Source organism: Amphiprion ocellaris, chromosome 18 (genome assembly GCF_022539595.1).
Source record: "Amphiprion ocellaris isolate individual 3 ecotype Okinawa chromosome 18, ASM2253959v1, whole genome shotgun sequence".
NCBI lineage: Eukaryota > Metazoa > Chordata > Actinopteri > Pomacentridae > Amphiprion > Amphiprion ocellaris.
The window spans coordinates 31,854,618-31,875,152 of NC_072783.1; the positions used below are offsets into that span (position 1 = coordinate 31,854,618).

At 39.9% G+C, this 20,535-nt stretch overlaps 1 protein-coding gene across 1 annotated transcript in view; it reads right to left on the bottom strand.

The window, feature by feature from the left end:
- Positions 1 to 20,535, bottom strand: part of LOC111569408 (disintegrin and metalloproteinase domain-containing protein 12-like) — an 87,435-nt gene that overhangs the window by 25,218 nt on the left and 41,682 nt on the right. Inside the window, exons 4-10 of the mRNA XM_023271500.3 lie at positions 17,498 to 17,576; positions 12,896 to 12,972; positions 10,796 to 10,982; positions 4,416 to 4,481; positions 3,802 to 3,873; positions 3,213 to 3,382; positions 691 to 775 (exon numbers count right to left, since the gene is read on the bottom strand). Coding sequence (XP_023127268.2) covers positions 691 to 775; positions 3,213 to 3,382; positions 3,802 to 3,873; positions 4,416 to 4,481; positions 10,796 to 10,982; positions 12,896 to 12,972; positions 17,498 to 17,576 — 736 coding nt within the window. The remainder of the gene's footprint in view (positions 1 to 690; positions 776 to 3,212; positions 3,383 to 3,801; positions 3,874 to 4,415; positions 4,482 to 10,795; positions 10,983 to 12,895; positions 12,973 to 17,497; positions 17,577 to 20,535) is intronic.

Sequence of the window (20,535 nt, forward strand, 5' to 3'; positions counted from 1 at the left end):
AGGTTTGTCCATGCTATCAATTCAATACAATCACAAAAGGCATTCTTTAGTTTTTGAATTCCTCCTGGGTGTCTATGCAATTTTTTTTGGTGAATAATTAGTTGATAATTAAAATTTTTATCTGAATAAATTAAACAAAAACATTTTGGAATTTCAATAGTGCCGCATACTTGATGTATCTTCCAAAATAAACCATTATTTAACATTCTGGAGCATGTGGTAACACTTTATAAGTGGTTAAGGTCAACAATTTAAGCCAAATCTGTAAGACAAAATTGTTTCACTGCAGAATGTTTAAGTCTGTCAATTTATTGAATGTGTTTGTTCATAATATTGTAGCAGAAATGTCTACAATAAAACAATTTCTCTGCAAAACATACAACAAAAATGTCTAAATTTATTGTTTTTAAACTTTGATTTTATATTTTTTGCTTGGCAACTATTGCTCCCAGGCAGCTGAGGGTTTATTTACGATTTTTTATTTTAAAGTCTATATTCCACAGCTGAATCCTCCCTTACACCAAGATTCAGGAGAAATTATGTGAGACAGGAGGGAGATGAAGAACAAGACAAAAAGCAAAAGGCAGGAACAGGGAACAAAATCATAAAATAAGTCCTACTTGTTACAACACAACTAATAATTATCATCATCAGGATGGACTAAAAGCATTTTGTAGGACATAAACGTACCATTACGATTCCTCCCGACTGCTCCGCTGTGCACATGCTCATGATGGGAGCCATACCAATGGTGGTGCCCTGGAAATACACCCCACTGAAAAAAAGAGAACACAGTGCTTACCATATCGCTAGCATACAGCACATGTTCACGCTTCTGTCATTAAAAGGTGCCCCGGAGAGCTTCTGACCACTAGTGATGCTGAATCACCTCTACGGCGATGTTTTGAAGGCTGCAGAGTGGGGAATGCAAATGTGCCAGGGCAGCTGGTTAGCATTTCAAAGCTAACATATTTTAAGACTTTCTTACACGGCCTGGAAACAATTCATTGGTTTCTAATTAGGCCCGAACACAAAATGGCCTCAAGCGTTATTCAAAAACAAGACTAGGAGACGACAACGCTGATAGCAGCTCTGTGAGGCTGCGCTTAGACACAGAGAGACTTCAAGATACAAGTCGATGCGTCTGAGTTTAATGTCTCACCAAAGTATTCAACTGACTGACCAACCAACTGACTAATACGTTAAAAGATGAACTGAATGAACAGATCCACTTCAGCATGGCTAAAATTTACATTTACTTTAAGGATTCTTGTAAGCCTCTGCTCCACCTGCAACAAAATAAATTATTTTTTTCTCATGAATGGTAGTTATGATCACAAGAATACAATAATAAAATAAAAAACAGTTACTCTGTACTTATTTGAGACCTTCATCCTCCATTTTTTTGTCCTTTTGTTTTACTAGCATTTATCCACTGAATAGAAGAATGAAGGCAGCTGTGCAGAAACAAACTCCCATCCAGTGGTGGAAAGTAAATTTACTTCAGAACAATTTTGAAGTGCTGGTACTTTAATTGACTGTTTCCATTTGATCCTGCTTTATATTTCCATGCCACTACAATTCAAAAGGAAATATTGTGTTTTCTACTCCGCTGCATTTATCTGACAGCTGTAGCTACTTTTAAGATGAAGATTTTACACAATACATCATATAACAAGCTTTAAAAATACAACACATTGTCTCCAACCTTTGTGAAGTCTGATTCCTTTCAAAAAGCCTTGTGCAATCAGAGTCACATTTCAGATGTCTGTGAACTGCTAACATCCCCACCGAATAGTGATTTTTTTTGTTTTCCTTTTAACTTCTGACTTGGCGTAATTTTAATAAATGCTCAAATGATACATTAAAAATTAGAGGAAAAAGTCCAAAAACCGGGAAGCAGATTTGTGTATCAGTACTTTGTTTAATCTTCTTGTCTCTCCCATTAACTATCTGATTTAATATACAAAAACTACATAAAAACTCTCCTACATGCTTATTCTTCAGTATTAATAATCTAATGATGTCATATAAAGTCGTGAACAAAAACTTACATGTGATTAACAGAATTTTCTACATCACCAAAACTGATTATTTGAGTTGCTGTATGTATATTTTTGACCCTGCAGATTTTGTCATATTTGAAGAAGATCCTGTAATAAATCTGTGGAAGAACCAAAATGCATGATTGTTTTCTTGTGACAAAGATTTATGTGGTTCAATTTTTCATCACAGAAAATTAAGAGTTATATAAGTCATCGAAAACTCAATAATCCAATGACATACACTACCAGTCAAAAGTTTGGACACACCTTCTCATTTAATGGTTTTCCTTTATTTTCATGACTATTTACATTGTAGATTTTCACTGAAGGCATCAAAACTACACACTTTTTTGTTTACTACATAATTCCAGATGTGTTCATTCATAGTTTTGATGCCTTCAGTGAGAATCTACAATGTAAATGGTCATGAAAATAAAGAAAAAACTGCTTTACAAGTAGATGTAAACTTTTGTTCACATTGTACATCAGTCAAAGGGACCAAAAAAAAATAATTTTACTGTAATATTTTCCTATAATTTGCTGTTATTATTTATGTACTCTTTTTGCAGGACTTTAATTTGTAAATTTTTACATTCCCGCATTACTACTTTCACTTAAATAAAGGAACTAAACGCTTTTTACACCGCTGCTTCCATCACATCAGATAAATATGTTTAGTCTTTCAGTCAAAGCAAATACATTTTGTGGAGTCTGTCTTCCCATATTCACATCCCACTTTGCATTTGAAACTAAGACAATATGTTTTCATTGAAGAAAGATATGGATTTTGTTAACATTTTTCAGCCGTCAGCATTTTGTTAGTATCTCATGAGGATTTTTACAACATGCAAATGGAAAAAGACTGACTCAGGAAAGTATTTTAGGAGGTATTTAAATTTACTTTGGTTAAACAAAACCATGTCTGCTGGTTGTGGAAAACCTACAATGCCTTGCCCTTGGGTAGCTCAAAAGAAAAGCAGCAGTCACACTACTAAACATGACATTTAATTTTCCCTGGAATACATAAAACCCACTCCCAGCAGCACTACATTGCTTGCTTGAATTTTGTGCAATGTTGTGTAAATTTGGGGGCAAATTATACCTTTTAAGTCCTAAATGTGGCCTGAATGCAGTTATTACATTTGTTTGTTGCAGTCACAGACCTACCTGATCAGCTGGGCATTATCATGTGGCTTCTGAGGCAACAGCTTGACCTTCCTCCAGTCGAGGAATTCATGCAGGGTGGTGAAGGGGTCCTGGGTGATGGGACACTTGTCCACATCGCTCCACACCTCCAGGCCCACCAGAGCCACTCGGATATTCAGAGCTCTGTAGAACTGACAGTGGAGGAGGTAGGAAGAGAGACGTAGTTTCAGCTTACGAGCTTACGGTCTGTCTCTCTTAACATTTCTGTTACGAGCTTCACTGTACATTACATATTAAACACAAATTCTATAAAATAGTCACTTTAATAAAAAGGGGCTCTGAAGAAATGCTTAAACATTTATTAACGCACGACTTTCCACTTGAATAAATCGCCTTTTTGCTCCTGTTTTATTAAACTGCCACCCCGCCGCACGATCTATTACGCCCGGCCCCCTTCACAACATTTCTCAGTCGAGTTATGAAATTGATCATCCGTTCATAATCTAATCAGCCTCCGCTCGCAGGTCGGTTAAATTTCAGCAGGCTTGATGTGACCTCTAATAAATCACATTCTAACACTGCATTCCCCTCTTTTTGATTCAATTGTTACCTTGTCCACGTAATTGGCGATCTCTGCCAGCCGCTGCTTGACCTTCTCCATGTCCTTGCCTTGCTTCTGAAACTGAACAATACGGGAGCGAGAATAAAGCAAATAGAGAGAGAGAGAGAGAGAGAGGCGATCCATGCTGTTGAATGTTTATCATCATCAAAGACAGTGTTTAGGGTGAATTAACATTGCTTGAGGTCCTGAGAGGTCCTAATAAGGTGTCCTGTAGCTGCAACTCCTCAGTGGAGCTTAGACTAAAGAGATAACCTCAACCACCTTGTCTTATATCTGTCATTTCGTCAGCATCTGTGGCTCTAAAGCATGACATTGACCTATATGTGTAAAGCCAGTGAGGTATCTCCTCTTAGCTCCTTGTTAGATCTTAAGATCTGAGATTATTCATGAAGAACGAGTCTCATTTGTGAGTCAAGTGGCCAAAATGATGTATGCAGAGGGATGTAGATGGAGAAACAGAGTGAAAAGGATGGATAAGTGGCCACATCAGAGGTGACAACAAGCCCATCTTATCTATGTCTCAGGGTGAAAGTGGGTGGCCGTGAGGATCTTTCCAGAGGGATTCAGGAGGAAGGTGAATAGATCGTGTGACCTCCGCTTACCTCTCTGTTGTCAGCCACGATGATCAGCTCCACGTACTTGGTTGTAGTCTGGACGTGGCGTTTATGCTGGGAGGAAAAGTGAGCAGACAGGAAATAGGAAGAGAAAGATTTTGCAGAAAAAGTAGAGGGAAGGTGACAGAGACAGAAGAAAGAGCAGCAAATGAGATGAGAGTGGAAAGTGATAAAACAGGAGATGAAAAGAAGAGGGAGAGAATAGAGTAGAGAGAGGATATTAAGAGGAAGCACTTTGCTGCAGTTTTCTGGAAAGGGCAGCATAAATTCATCAGGTGAACACTAAGTATCGCGTTTCACCTGAACTGTGCTCAGCACAAAAGGCAGCAGAGAAGAAATCAGCTGCCCTTCATGTCTGACCCAATAAGAGCTGCTAAGGTCACACAATCTGATGGCACTCTACAGGAGTGAGCTTATTAACTAATAAATCACTGCTTTTTGGACAATGCTGCAAGCACAGCTGGCACATTCCCTTTAGTTTCCAAAAAAGAGAATGCAATATGCAAAGTACTGATTTATGTGACAATTTCTCAAGGGCTCCAACAGCATACTAGAGGAATATGTGCATATGTCCAAAACAGAAGCAAATCAGGTTACTTTTAAAGTTTGCATTTTTTGGTACATCATCTCTTTTGGCGAGCTCAAAGATCATTAGCGTTCAATTTCTTTTCTTTGAAAAGGGATGAAGGTTCAGATGCAGTGAATTATGGAAAATAAAACACGCTGATTTACCCATTTTAAGCTGAAAACCTACCAACGAGGTTTGAAATGCAAGTTATCTTAAAAACAACAAAAACAATAACACCATTTGTCAGAGCCAAAAACTGTAAAAACTGAAAAAAAATGTCAAATTTTAAATTTTCAGGTGGACATTTAATTAATCATGTGTAATGTTCTGTTGGATAACCTGACTAAATCTAAGTTTAAAATCTTGGTTTTTCATCAAAATCACTTTATTCTACATGTCTCATTTAATAATTTGCAGTAACTATATTGTGTATAAACAAAAAATCACTACATTTAATTGCACTCCTCAACACAACAGTGAAGTATAAGTCATATAACAAAAATTAAGGGGCTTCTTTGATGAACTAGACTGAACTGCAGGCTGTGTTTGCACAGAGCAGATGGGAGTTTGGAAACAAATTTAAAAATGTAAATAACTGAATATCTACGGTATGTAAAGAAACCACACTTTCCAGTATTGGTAACACCTGTAGACACCTGGAAAAATGTTGTACATTTGATTCCAAGTTTTGTTTATATTTTGTAAAACAAAAACTCAAAGAAATTCAACTTTTGAGTTCTTTCTTCTTCTAATCATGGTTGTCCATAGAGGCACAGGATTTTATTTTACTGTGAAAAATGAGCCCACAGACAGTAATGAGACAAAAAATGTGACAAGAGCAAAGAATGGGCAGAAACTTAGTGGATTTCAGAGGGTTCAACAGGGCACTAAATAATACAAATAATACAAATAAAAAGACTAAATGTCTTTAGCAATGCTAGCAATTCTGAGGTTGCTGGTTTTTATCTAAATGGACGGTCAAACTTGCAATGCTAACATGCTGATATTAAACAGATACATTGTTTTCATCTTGGTTTTCTAACTTACTTTGCATGTTAGCATGCTTACACTTTGCAATTGTTAATAAATACATCTGGGATTGATGGGAATGCCATTATTGGAAAGTTAAGGTTAATTGTGTTGATACAGTAACAGTTCTGGCATCACAAAGGAAATGTATTGGTCAAAATGTAAAAGAAAGTATGAAGACCATGTTGATCTGGGACACCTCCAGAATAAGACAAATACAGCCGCTGGTCATGCAGCAGACGCTTCTTTCATGCTGTGCTGGGCAGCAACTCGCTTTCGCCGCATGTTGTGCTACAGTCTGTTTCACCTGCACACACACAAACACACACATGCACACTTACACACATGCTTTGCTCTTTCCACTCACAAGCTCACAGATCCTGTACTATCCTGCTGGCTAAGGGTTCTGCCTTCACACCATGGCCCTCTTTCAACCTGAGCCTCTTTATCCTTGCTGGCCTGGCAGCCTGGATCCTCTCTGCTCTTATCTGCCTCCTCCATAGATAAGCCAGGATGGGCAAGTGTGCTCTAAATGTACCCTATGGTGATTACCAAGTCTCTAGGAGGCCACTGGAGACGAGGCACACGTGAACATTATGTTCAGTAAAGTCAGTGAAGAGCATCCCTGCTCCTGAAGAGAATCCAGTCAGTTAGGAGCCGCAAGGTGTGACTCTATAAAACTGAAACTTCTACTGGAGCATGAAAATATTGGGTTCTTCCTCCAGATTTCTAGCAGAGTTATATAAAAGAAGCCTACTACTGCTTAATAGCATCCTGAGCAAAACATATATTTCCTTCTTCTTCCTTTGTTCATGTTTTGCAGAGAATGCCTCAGGTGAAAAGGAAAAAAAAACTGAATTGGGTAGAACTTTTGCTCTAAATATATAGATATCTTTTGGGCTTTTTGATTTTATTTACAGTAGAAATAGGCATGAAACACGGACAAAGCAAAGGAATATTATGCAGTAAAGGTCCAGCCAGCTCAGAGTTGAAAGCTAAGGGCATTTTAGCCCATGTGGTATGCGCCGTAAACACTCGGTTATCTGGTCACCCCATCTAGTGCACATTTGCAATTTGATATTCTCCTCTATAGATGCGTTGCACTGCTCCAACAGGTCAAAAGTGAGCCTCCACGCTCAAGGTCTGCAATTTAGTTCAGGCAAGCATCCAGCTTTCCTTTCAATATATCGTCCACTTCAGAAATTCCACGTGTTTTGGTCTGTTTCAGCCATAATAAAGACAAAACACTCTCAGAACGCATGTTGTGTGTGCTAACGTCTCGGACATCTTCGACCTGAGACAATATATCTGCAGGAACTCGTGTTGTTGATGTGCAGTTACTGTCAGCTTGCCAGCATATCTCTCTACTCTTCTCTACCCCATCTGACCCTCATCATCCAGGGGCACTCTGCCAACACACCTCTTTATCTTTAGACCCTCAAGCAGGGCACATTGCAGCTTATCAAAGCAGCAGCGTGCACACCCCAGTGCCCCTGTGTAGCATGCTGAGGTGAGCTCGCTTTGCCTGTCGCCGAGTGCAGCACATCACACTTTATATTTTCACTTTTATTTTTGGGTGAGCCTTGCCTTCGCTAAATAAAACTGGAATTTAAAATATATATGTGTGTGTTCTTTACTATCTCACTTGTTTTCAGTTTTTTAATCACCTGTGGGAATGCCACCTCCCTTTACAAATTCCATCTGTCTTCACTTAGCAGTAGATCTCCATTCTAATTCTGACATTTCTTGTTGTATTAGGAAGGGCAGCAATGCAGTATTTTAAACAAATGAAAGAGAACATTGTGATCAGATGAAGCAAATTAAAATGCACTGAAAAAAACCTCTGAGTTAACACATAATCTTCACAAGAAGTATAAATTCTCAGTATGAGTCTTCTTTTGTTTCGATCTTGTCTGCGTCTGTCAGGCAGGAACATCTGCATTGTGCTGTTGTCAGGACTCATTTGCTTGTGCTGAATCTTTACAGCCTTCTTAACACTTCAGACAATAGATGCTACTAAAGCCAGAACTATAATCACTATCAGAGATCAGGCTGTACAATAAAACCTCAGACAACCCCCGTTACTGAATGAGCGCATAGAAACCAATAAAGATGAGATGTCTTAGCCAGCATACCCATATGTTTGGTCTATTTCCAGCATTGATCTCAGTGTTTCCTTAATGATATGATTGCAAATATAAAAAGTCAGTTTTAACTAAATGGAAAGTCCCTTGTTTTTATTCTGCATAATGATTATACTATGCGAGTCCTTGTCTGTATCCTGATCTGGTAAACCAGCCATGTTTGTCCACTCCTGCTTTCTAGAGATCGCCGGAGTCTGTGTTTTCCACTTATCAGAGCTCATCATCTTTAAAGCCCTATCCCCCTCTGAGGTTAGAGACTCCCCAGGGGCACGGGCCACTTGATTTATCTCCACGCTCAGTGGGGGTAGCATGGGGTTGAGTGCAGGGAGCACGATGGGGTGTGATTTCCTAAAAGCAATCAGTTAAATTCTGGATGGACAGGTTGGGCTGGTTCAGTCTGAGCTCACATTCAAAGCAAATGTTACCACTTAACAGTCAATGTACTTTCCATGAGCGTTTATCAGCTCCGCTCTCCAGAGCACTAATGGACGCCCTTAGATCAAATGGATGTGATAAGTGAATAATTCAACAAGTAGTAGCGTTTTAAAATATATACCAGGCCACTTACCGATATCTACATTACAAATGATCTTTAAAAAGGTTTGAGGTGAGATTTCTTTTAAATTCTGTGCACTCAGGGTCTAAATATAGGCTATAAGAGGTAAAATCCTTTTTCACTTCGGCTGGTTGATGCACAATTTTCTGTCTTTACGTCCTTTTTAGGGCAAAGTTTGTCTAAAATACCAGCTCAAATAACATGCAAACACAAAAGCAAAGTACCAAATTGGGTTCAAAAGCAGGAAATCAATGGAACCTTAAGGTACTCTTGAGTCTAAAAAAATGCTATCTCTCCTTAATGCTCACTGGTTATGCAAAAGCAAAGGAATACTACAAGCATTTTTTAGTAAACCTGCTGTGAGCTGACTATCAATCGTTAACACCAGCCTGATCATCGACACAGTAATTCTATGAAGGCTATTTTCTAAATGGTTTAAGGGTTTATTGATTACACTCACTAAAGCGTTAACGGAGATATAGTGTTTATCAATTTATGTCCAGTGGCCTGTCTATACAGAAGCAGGTTTGATCAGTTTGACCTGCTGAAGACTCCGTAAAGTTGAAAGCAGTTAAACTACGAGGCTAAAATACATTTTGTTCAACCTGATTCATTATTTAATTTGTAAGAAAAAAGACAAGGGGTGCCACTGTGACTGGGAATTTCACCTTTTTAACCCCAAACTTGCCAGTAGGTTTGAAAATGATCAAAATTGCACTGTTTATCAGAGTCAGAAACTGTAAAAAGCCAAAAAAAATCTACTTTCTGATGGTTTGTGAGCACATGATGTACGGTTCTGTCTCAAAAAATAGCTGTAATGATACTTAATATTGTGATACTTGATGAAAATCACTTTGTTCTATATGTCTCATTCAAAAATGTGCCAAAAATACACCAGATCATTTAAAAAATGAAAATTTCTGAGCACGACTCAGTTGCAACCAACAGTCATATGGCAAAAATTCAACATCATTTCAAATGGACTGTAGGTTGTGTTTACACAGAGCAGAGAGGAGTCAAAAAGAGAAATTGGGAGGTAATAAAACATGCAGCATGGCTCAAAAATGGTTTATAGTGGAGCAAGTTGTCAGAGAATTGCTGGAATACTGTGAAAACCACCTGGTTTGTAGAAGTTCTTACAACATATCTATAACATGTGTGAGCCCCTACAGCCAGCCCCAACTATAGGCTTTAGAAAAAAGGACATTTTTCAACATAATCTTAAAAGCACAGATTGTCTCTGCCTCCTGAACTCCAACTGGGAGCTTTAGGAACCAGTAAGCCTGCACTTTGAGAGCAAAGTGGTCTACTGGGATAAGATGGTACAATAAGTTCCTAAACATACAATGGAGCTTGGTTATTAGGGCCTTTGTGAAGAAGGATTTTGAATTCTACTTTGGATTTTACAGGACGTCACTGAGGAGAAGCTGATATGGGAGAAATATGGTATTTATTGCAGGTTCCTGTAGCATTTTCATCGCAACATTTGGAGTTTTTCAGAAAATTACTGGGACATTCTGGTAAAAAGGAATTACAATAGTCCAGCTTGAAAGTAACACATGCATGGACTAGTTTTTCAGCTTCACTCTGAGACAGGATGTTCCTGATTTTGGCAATTTTGCACACATAAAAGAAGGCCATGCTTCATGTATGAGTTAAAGGACATATCATCTTCAACAATAACTCCAAGGTTCCTCAGAGTCAAGCTGGAGGCCATCCAGAGAAACTATATGGTTAGATGGTGTGTTTTTAATGTGTTTAAGGCCAAATACAATAACTTTAGTTTTTTCTGAGCCCACAGTGAGTAAAAATGTAAAGAGAGCAACATGCAGAAACTGCTTGGGGTTCAATAGTTTAAGGTGACGACCGTGACCCACAACTTCTCTGTTTCAATTCGAACCAGGGACCTCTGTAGCATGTCAATCCCCATCTCTCCCAACCCTCATTTTCTGTTGTTTCTACTTTGAATTTAGCAAAATATGACAAGAAATAAAAAAGAAAGACAGAGAAGAAGAAATCTTGTAGACCTTTGTAGTTGTTAGCACATCGTAGACAATTTAACAATCCTTACCCTTGTGTTGAAGGCCCTGAATGGACTGCTGTCTGCATGTGAAGTGGGATAGGATATGTTGAAATCATGACCACAGGTGCCAGGGGCAAAACTGAGGTGTTCAGCTGTGTAGATCCAGTGAGTCCCATCAGAGTGATCAGCACAAGGTTCCAGTACATAAGATCTGCTTCCAAGAGATATAAAACCCCTGCAGAAAGATGGAGAGGCTCTCAGAGGTTTGAAGAGTTTATCTGAAGCTCAAAGTGAACTGCACCAGAAATAACCACATATACAGTAGGAAACTAGAATGTTCATTTTGATTTGCCTAAATGAAAGCGATCCTGATTTGTGTGTTGCATCCCATTATGAGCAGAAAGGATGATACATCATTAGTGATGAGAGCGCTCATCAGCTGATATCATGCGGTGTAATAATGGAGGCTACAACTCGAATTAGCACTTGAGGATCAAGTGGCAGACATTCTTCATCAAGAGCGCATGTTTATTTTATTTTATCAGCGATGTGGTCTTTGTTTCTTCTTTCTCATGTTTCAACAGAGGTCTCGGTGATTTAAAGTGACATCCTCCTGCAGCGTGTCTGGATAAACTGTGAGAATCTCTTAAACCTTTCACAATATTCACATCCACATGAACTCATACGAACCCCCCACCATCTCCACCTCCACCACCCCCGTAAGCCTGAGCACTGCCAACCCAAACTATTTGTCTCAGCGAGCAGGTCTACAATGTTGTAGCTCCACTGTCAAAAAAAGTTCTGTTGATTGATCTCTGCGCAGACAGGTTTCAGGGGAAAAAATCCTCAATAAATAAATAAATAACTATCAGGACAGAGGTCGGCCATGGAGCTTCACAATCAGCTAAATCACTCTGCCGAGGGTGTAGATTTTTCTGGCTGGTTTATGAAAACATTCCTGATGTGTGTCCATTGATATTGCTGCAATCATTACTCCTGTTTGACATTTGCAAACAGAGCGTTTCCAACAATGAAACCTCTCACAGGATGTCAAGTTTACTGCTTTCCAGGCATATATACACAGTGTCATCTAAGGTTACTGATCTAGCAAAATTTATGATTTATTTACACTGTTCTGACCAAACTAAGTGTCTAACTAAGAGGTTTTTAAATAAACTAACAGCTTAGCAACCTCAACTAAGTCATCAAAACTTGGTGGTAAAACCAAAAGTGAGAACCAGAAATATTGGTAGTAATCCTTCTCCTTGCACAGAGAAAACTTTGTGCATGTGCTGCTATTTCATGTACTGTGTGACTGTGTAAACTGGGCAATTGGGTTCATGATTGTAATACTAAGTTGGCTTCATGCGAGACATAAATCAAAACAATCAAGTTTCATGTTCATTTGGTAAAATCATGGACTGTATGTAAATGATGGATGCAGCGACTGTGACTACTCACTTTTCAGACCAAAAGCCTGCATTCATCTTTTACGAGATGCTTCAGAAAATCCTCAGTCTCACCAAAACAAAAACATGACAGGAGAAGGTTTGTTCTACCATAATTTCTTCATAATTAGTAGTCTCCTTTAACTTAAATGGACTTGGTCCCAAGATGTTCAAGCTTCACTAACCCTTCATGGAAGAAAAAGCTTCTACTACATGCATGACATCATCAACAATCTGCAAATAAGATGTCGGTTTGGGAAACAGAAGTCAGGCAGTGTGGGTCGGATAAGTAAGGTTCATGGGGCAACAGTTTAAAGCAACATTTGGCTGCTTCTGCTACCTGTGCTGTGTGGATGGGTGCATTTTCCTGGAGCAACATCATGTTAGCTCAAAGCTTTGCTCTTTTTGAAAAATGATAGTTACGCCTTTTGTTTCTGTGTGAGGCTGAGAACTTTTTGAAGCACCCTTGTATAAACAGTCTATGAGGAATCCTGGAGCATTAAAAATAAGATGGCCCTTACATAAACGCATACCATATTTTGAATATTTAGTTAAGTGTGCATGATAAAAGAATTTTGTCTTAGCAAAAGATTTGTATCTTGATTGCAGTTTGCTTATTGCCACATTCGACTAGACTTGCAGTATCTTGGAAAAAAACAAGACTTGTCAGGGAAAGCGTTTCCTGACAAAACACACTTACTTAATCCCAGCGCAGGTACTGAGGCTGACATCCGAGTTGACATGACCCTCCACCTCACCGTGGTAGTAGCAGTTTGCCTGAGGGAGTACAAATCAAAAAACTTCAAGATTTAAAATGCAAGACCAGAAGAATAAGACTAGTGTGAAACAACACATGAGCTTAAGCTTAAGCACTGTTCGACCACATGAGTCCCAGGTGTTAACTGTGAAATATAAGCAAATTAACTACAGGGTAATGGTCTTCTGCCAGGTTTGCAGAAGTGACTCCCTCTCATCACCACAGGCTAATGATGGTTAAAGTCTGAGTTAGAGTTTCACATTTCCCTGCACAAGCTTTGCTGCCTTCTGCTGCATTCCCAGGTACCTGCTTTCATGGACCACCTGTCAAGTTGCAGCGTGGAGTAAAGAAAGTGAATTAAGCCTGTGTTTATTGAACGAAGCCTGGCAGCAAGAGGGTGGGGAGGAAGTGTCTGGTTTAGAGAGAAAACAGGCCTTCTGCTACAGTTGGAGAGCCTCGCTCAGGTGAGGTCTGACCGACAGACCTCCTGCCACCCTGTTCTGGAAAACAAGGAAATGGGAGTTTTCCAGCCCACTTTCAGTGCCTCTAAATATAGAGCGCAGGCAGTAAATTTCTATGTCTGGCCTCCTTCAAGGTGGCTAACCTCCAGACGCTGCTGATTTTGCAAGTTCGGTGTCTCAACGGATTTCTGGAATTAAAGGGAATCCTTGCCTAATCTTGCATCACAGTACTTTCTCACAGTAATCTTGTAATAATAATCCAATTAATGTTTTCTTACTTCTGACATGAGCAAGTTAAAACAGCCTTGCTAAATAGTGTCTTTCAGTCTTGCCACCCAAATTAGATCAAGGTTCAATAGGATTTTTTAAAATCAGAATTCTTAAAAATCCCTTCATTTAAATAATTTTGGTTTGGATTTCAAGTAGCAAATTATAAATGACTTCATATTTAAAGCTGCATTGATGAATATCTTTATATCTACCATGGACTGAATGAGTAACTTATCTAAAAAGGGTTATTTGTAGTGACAAATATTACTGGAGGCAAGAGAAGTCATAGGGGGCAGTTGGACAACAGGCCTGTCCACATTGGGTAAGACACTAAACACCAAGTTCCTCTCCAATGGTTGGCTAGCGTCCTTCATAGCAGCTACCGGCTGAATGGAAAATCATCAGTCAAAAAAAAGTATCAGAACCCATAGTTAAAATAAAAGTGCTAAACAATTGTGGATCACTTACCAGTTTGCCATCTACACAAATGAATACTGGATTCAGACTGATCAATCACAACAATTAAATCACCTCCTTAATATTGTACAGGTTACCCTCAAGCTCAGTAAAACACCCCATGCACGCAGGAACTGTATAGGTGTCCTGTGGTGTTTGGAACCAGGATGTTGGGAGCAGAGGTTCAGTGGTTTTAATGTTGTGGCTGATTGGTGTGTATTGATCGGGTTGCCAGAAACACAACTTCAAGTGAATGCTAAAGCAGCTCCATGTGTATTGGGTGTGTAATTACGCAATTTCTTTCCCAACACGTTTGCCATAACAATATCCTTGTGATGTGTTTACAAGTTGTTCTGCTGTCTCCAAAGTGGCCAAAAATAAATCTTTTCTCCTTGTTAATGACAGACTAGAGAAGAAACATTGGACAAGAGATTTCTGTAAGTGGTCCTGTGAAAGCTTTAACCTATTTGGACACTTTCTGGTGGTGCACTGGAAAAGAACAATCCATTAAAGCAAAGTAAAATGGTGCAAAGACAGGCCAGAGCATTATATGAAATATGAAATTTTAGTGTAATGGGGAGGAGCAGGGCTGGATTTAGTACACTGAGTTAATGCTACCACCTCATGTTTCTTTGATGAGATCATGACGGTGATGCATTGATATAAAGGATATGAATAGACGTTTCTGCAGAAAGAAATGAGAAAAGAAAGTGCTTATGCATTCATGTCTGAAATACAGAGGATTAATAACTAATACCCTGATTATTGTGGGAGACAATCCTGGGTGTGAACATTAGATTGTTTATCATTACCATGCATTTATTATTCAAAGTTAACACTTTAATGTCCGTGGAGGTGATTCATATTCCCAGTGGATGGTTTTAGTTACAGCACATGGCACGTATTTATTATATTGCACGTGGACTTTAAAATTTAGTGAAAAGGAGAGAGGGTGTAAAACAGATAGAGAGAATGGAGGGAGGGCTGACTCATGCTGAAGTCACTCCCAGCAGTACCTTGTGTTTGACACAGAACCGAACCCGCAAGATCCCTTGCCCAGATCGCTATATCAGTCTCCTCCCTGCCGGCAGGACAAATAAATTAACTGCGGATCAGTCTCAAAAGATCTGGTTGTTTCCAGGAAAAAAGATCCTCCCATGAAGAGCTGGCTGTGGTCATGGGAGAGGAATGAGAGGAGGGGTGGAGGTCGAAAGATGGCCACAGGTTTCTCATTGATTTATCAATGAGGTACAACTTTGCTGCTTGCCTGTATTTTGCATATTTTTTTCATTTGAATATGAGCTGTTGTCAGAACAAGAAATATCACCTTGGGCTCGCTGAAGTAGTGATGGACATCACTGGTTATTACTAGTGTAGTGCCAGCTGCATACGTTTGCCTTTGATGATGTTGCCTAGCAACAGGAAAGTCATAGGCTCCTCCCACATGCGGCCACAATGTCCTTCATTGAACCCAAAATATCCCTGAAAACAGCCACTTCTCATCTGAATAACTTCAGATGTGACAGTGCACCTCCTCAGGCCCTCACAAATGCACCCAGGAAGTTTGAGGTGGATCAGATGTACAGTTGTTGAGATATGTGAAGAACAGAAAGACACTCACACATGGTCCCTTCAGAGACTATTACGATTTTCACTGTTATACACAAACATCTTAATTAATAATGACTTATTTTTGATAATGGGGCTGCACAGTGGTGTAGTGGTTAGCACTTTCGCCTTGCAGCTAGAAGATCCCTGGTTCGCGTCCCGGCTTTCCCGGGATCTTTCTGCATGGAGTTTGCATGTTCTCCCTGTGCATGCGTGGGTTTTCTCCAGGTACTCCGGCTTCCTCCCACAGTCCAAAAATATGCTGAGGTTAATTGATCATTCTAAATTGCCCGTAGGTGTGAATGTGAGAGTGATTGTTTGTCTCTGTATGTAGCCCTGTGACAGACTGGTGACCTGTCTAGGGTGTCCCCTGCCTTCACCCGAGTCAGCTGGGATAGGCTCCAGCCCCCCCCATGACCCTAGTGAGGATTAAGTGGTGTATAGATAATGGATGGATATTTTTGATAATGAAAATTCACTCATCCACCACTCTAACTTCAGCTGTGGACTCAGAATCCACCCTGAACTGACCCGCCACACCTCCTTCATTGTTTTTATGCTTTTGGAATGGCAGCAGTTCTGATGAGCTGGCCAAGCCCCACCAGCGACAGTCCAGCTCTGGTCTCACTGCAGTCTCAAGCGGAAAATATTGTTCATTTTGCTGTGTGGGTTGGACATTATTGAATTACATTAATCTCATCTTTTGTGGATTTCAGCTATAAGTCAGCAAGGCGTTCTGTACACAGATATCATGAGCTCTTTATTATGATGCATTTCCCGTATCCGAACAAAAATTAGCTGTTTAATTGCAAGCTACAGATGATTAAATCCCCAAAATCCGGCAAAGCTGCTGGAAGCTACAAGGCACAGAAACTGCTCCATGTGCTTCAGCTGCATCATTTACTACAGTACACTGCATACTATAACCCCCAAACATCAAAATAATTATTTCTATGGTGCAATATTTCTGGGTCCAAGGAAGATGTTTGCAAAGAGCCATAGTACTTAAAAGCAAACCCCAAATGAACTTAATGAATATGAACAATATTTATCACAGCACTGAAGCAAAACACAAGGTACAACCATAACTTAAGAAGTAATTAGCAGTGGAATTAATCAAAAACATGCATGTCTCTAGGTAAACCTTGAACATCCTCATTGATTTGGATTCAAAAGTTGATGAAAAATTACAAGTCATTTGACAGACTCAGATGTATTTTAGATAAATATACTATCTGAAGCCTCATAAATCCACTGATAGGTGTTAAATATTTCAGTCAATGTGACTGCTGAAGTGCACTTAGTTGTTCACTAATTCAATATATTCTTGCAGAACTGCCTAGCAAACCATTTTCGGGATGGTTTTAAGCTTATCTATTATGAAAGCATGTGAGCTGTTCCCTAAAACCGAATCTATTCTCTGGCCTCTGTTCGCCTTTTATTTCATCAAATATGAATCTGCCGGCTGAAAATGGGCCCACTCACCTGCACAGCCTTCCTTATGTGCAAGACCGCACAATTCCAGGTGGTTTAAAAGCAGGTCTAACTGCAATATCAATTTTTCTTTTCTTTCTCACTGACTCTAATGTTAGCACAATGAAGCGGAACCCATCCAGAGGAAGAGTTTCAAAAAAGGCCAACGTTCATAAAAGGCACTACATGGGTGATACAGACGAAAACATCACAAATTCAAGACCATAATTTTATTGTGTCACCTTTAATAAAAAACAAAAAATGAAAAGAAACATACCGTGAAGGTGGGAGGGCCTGTGACCGTGCTGCCATCCTCCAGGTAATGGGTTTCTGTATAGTTACTTGCAAACAGCCCCCTAGAAAGGATAAACAAAGACAACAAGCGCTCAGGAGTGAGCCTAAAGGAGCCTCATCCAACAAAAATCAATCATAGTGTCTTAAGCCATTCCACCACTGCCAGACCTGCATGGAAGATAAACAGTCTGATGCGATTTAAAACTTAACCCTGCTGTAGGATAGCATAAATTGAACCAAGCAGCTGTCGGTACTGAGAAAGAAAATAGATTTTAAAAAGAGGCAACAGTGACGTTTTCCATTAAACCACTTTCACACTGCATGCATGCACCAAGAACAAGCACTCAATATCAATCCATAACTCATTGTATGTGATACAGCGGAACAGTAATTAGCTTCCACACTGCAGACAATGGCAAGAAATGAGCTGCTAGACATAATAGTGAAGAAATTGTTAGTTACAGATGGGAATAAATAAGACTATATTTTATCGTACTGAAGTTTTAAAAGGGTGTTTCCCCACTGAATTATACACTAAACAAATAATATAAATCAGCATTGGGAAAAGTGAGGCTGGGAAACTCAGTGTACCTTCAAATTTTATTGAACCAGAGGGACTTTGCTTGGACGGGAATGATTTTGTTGTTTTGAGCAAAAATCTAAATTAACCAGAATCCAGCAGATATATCACTGCAAGTGAAACTGCCCACATGTTTTGGTTTTGTCAACATGCTCAGCTTTTTTCTTGGAGATTTTTATGGTTCCAAGTATAGGCGCCGCCAGCATTTGATCAATGTGAAAATCATTTTCTGTCAAAATGCGCTGCTGCTTTTCAGGCAGCTTCAGTAATATGGTTGAGATGCACATGATTATTAACACAGATATGTAATATGTGTTCTGAATGTGTGGAACGTTGATTTGAATAGGTGCCACATGTGCATTTAAAGAGGTTACTTCCCCAAACAACAGATAGAAAAGAAGACAGAAGAGTAAATCCAGCTTATATGTGTGTTGACTCAGCAGGGATAATATTAAATGAAGATGATCTCCAGGAGAATAAACATTTGAAGGCAATACAGTGCACAATTCCACGGAGCCTTACTGCCTTATATTCCATTATATTTTGAATTTGCACCTGGTGCCTGAAATAAAGACACAAATTGATGCAGAAAAGGCACAAATCTGTGCATAAAAATTACCCAATATGCAGGAAATTAAGTCTTTGATGCTCAAAATTTCCTGAGGGAGAATCCATGCCCACTGTTCCAAGTCCCCACCTAATGAATCTCTTCATAAGCACTATCAACTAGTTACACTCTCCTACAGGAAGGTGGAACAAACCAGATGGAATTTGACTGTCACCCGCTGAAATCAAGAGATTGCAATACTGTAGTAATGAGGCACTTGCCACCTGTTTTTGTCTCATCTTGGCAAAGCATCAACTCATCTCTGTCAACAATTAAGCAACATTACTGGTCGCAAACTCAGTTATGGTTTTTCAGCTATGCTAGCTGCGTAGCTCTGGGAATGGCAGTGCCCAATGGTCTGTCATTAGCAGCATTAATAGCATTGTCACTGTGCGTTAAGCGTGCTGATGTTGGCATTTGACTCTGTTCCAAGCTTTATACAGCTGCTGGCATTGCTATAGATTCTTCTCTTTAGCTGTGCAGTTTCAGTTCTGAACCAACATCACACTGTACCCACACCAGGGAACTTTGCATGCAGCTCCAGTACAGGTACTACCAAGATTTTGCTAAGTTTTGCAGAATCCAACACTAAGCTAGTTTGGATTTGTTCTGTCGCTCCTGCAAACCGCTGCATCTGCTGGCCAAGTCTTCCATGAACCAGCAACCTGCAAACCTTCCAGAGCCTCCTGTGCCCTTTTTCAAGCCTATAGGGGACAATCACGGGATAAGTACACCAAATAACCCCTGAACCATGCTGTCCTGTCCCCTTGCTGCAATAAGAAAAACTCTGTACCATCATAGCCATACTGTGATGTTGGCCGCCCTTCTCACCACCTACAGAGGTTACTGCTCCATTCCCTGGCAGAGGGAGGGGGTATTCAGCAGTGGATCAACAGCAGAAAGAAAGCAACAAATGATCCAAAAAAACCATGTGAACCCCCTGCCCGGGTTGATTATTGCAGCATGAGCATCTGTATTTGTGTTCGTGATTTGTACAAGCCAGTGACTGTCCTCTATGTGTGCATGTACTGTATACACAACATGCACATGTACAGTATTACACTGCAGGACATCAGCAGATGGTTGGCTGGTGCTAATCCACAGCAGAGGAACAAACCCCAGCAGGCAGCTGGATTCTCTTACTGACCTCACCGCTGACAACCCAGCTGGGAGTTTCAGCTGTAACAACCTGGGGAGGGGGGTTATTTTGTTTGGGAGCTGTCAGCATGAGACACAATGCTTCCCCGCCCTCCAGTCCTCGACAGAGCCAAAGAGCTGGTAATAATCATTGGATCAAAGCGAGGCCAAAGAGTCAGGAGAGCCAAATAAAATGATGTGTTTCGTCAGTCTTAATTAGGTCTGCGCTCTCGGTTGGACACACAAACCCAACATCTGCCCCACAAAAGATAATCCAGCGTGGGGAGTGTGTGTGTCTGCCTCCCTGCTTGTCTGTAAGAGTGTGGGTACGAAAAAACATGTTGCAGACACCCATGTGTCCCCCATATGTTGCTTTGTATTACTTTTTGTGAATGTGAACGAGGGGGTTTATTGTCTTCCTCGCACAGGAGACACACTGGAATTATACCTATAAAGTTCAAGTCACTGCAGGGTGTATTTTCAAAAAATATATTAGCCAAGGTCACCAATCTCTTTAACAGAGAGAGCAGTTGTCTGCTTTCGAGGTAGCCTTTGGTGTCAAATCATTTCAGCAGACTCTCGCCAAGGCAGGAGCATCCTTGAGTGCACTGGCAATAGGTCTGCAACTAAGGATTGTTTCTAGTGTCTTTTAGTCTTGATTTCTGACTTGTTGTTTGGTCTCAAAAGATATTCAGCA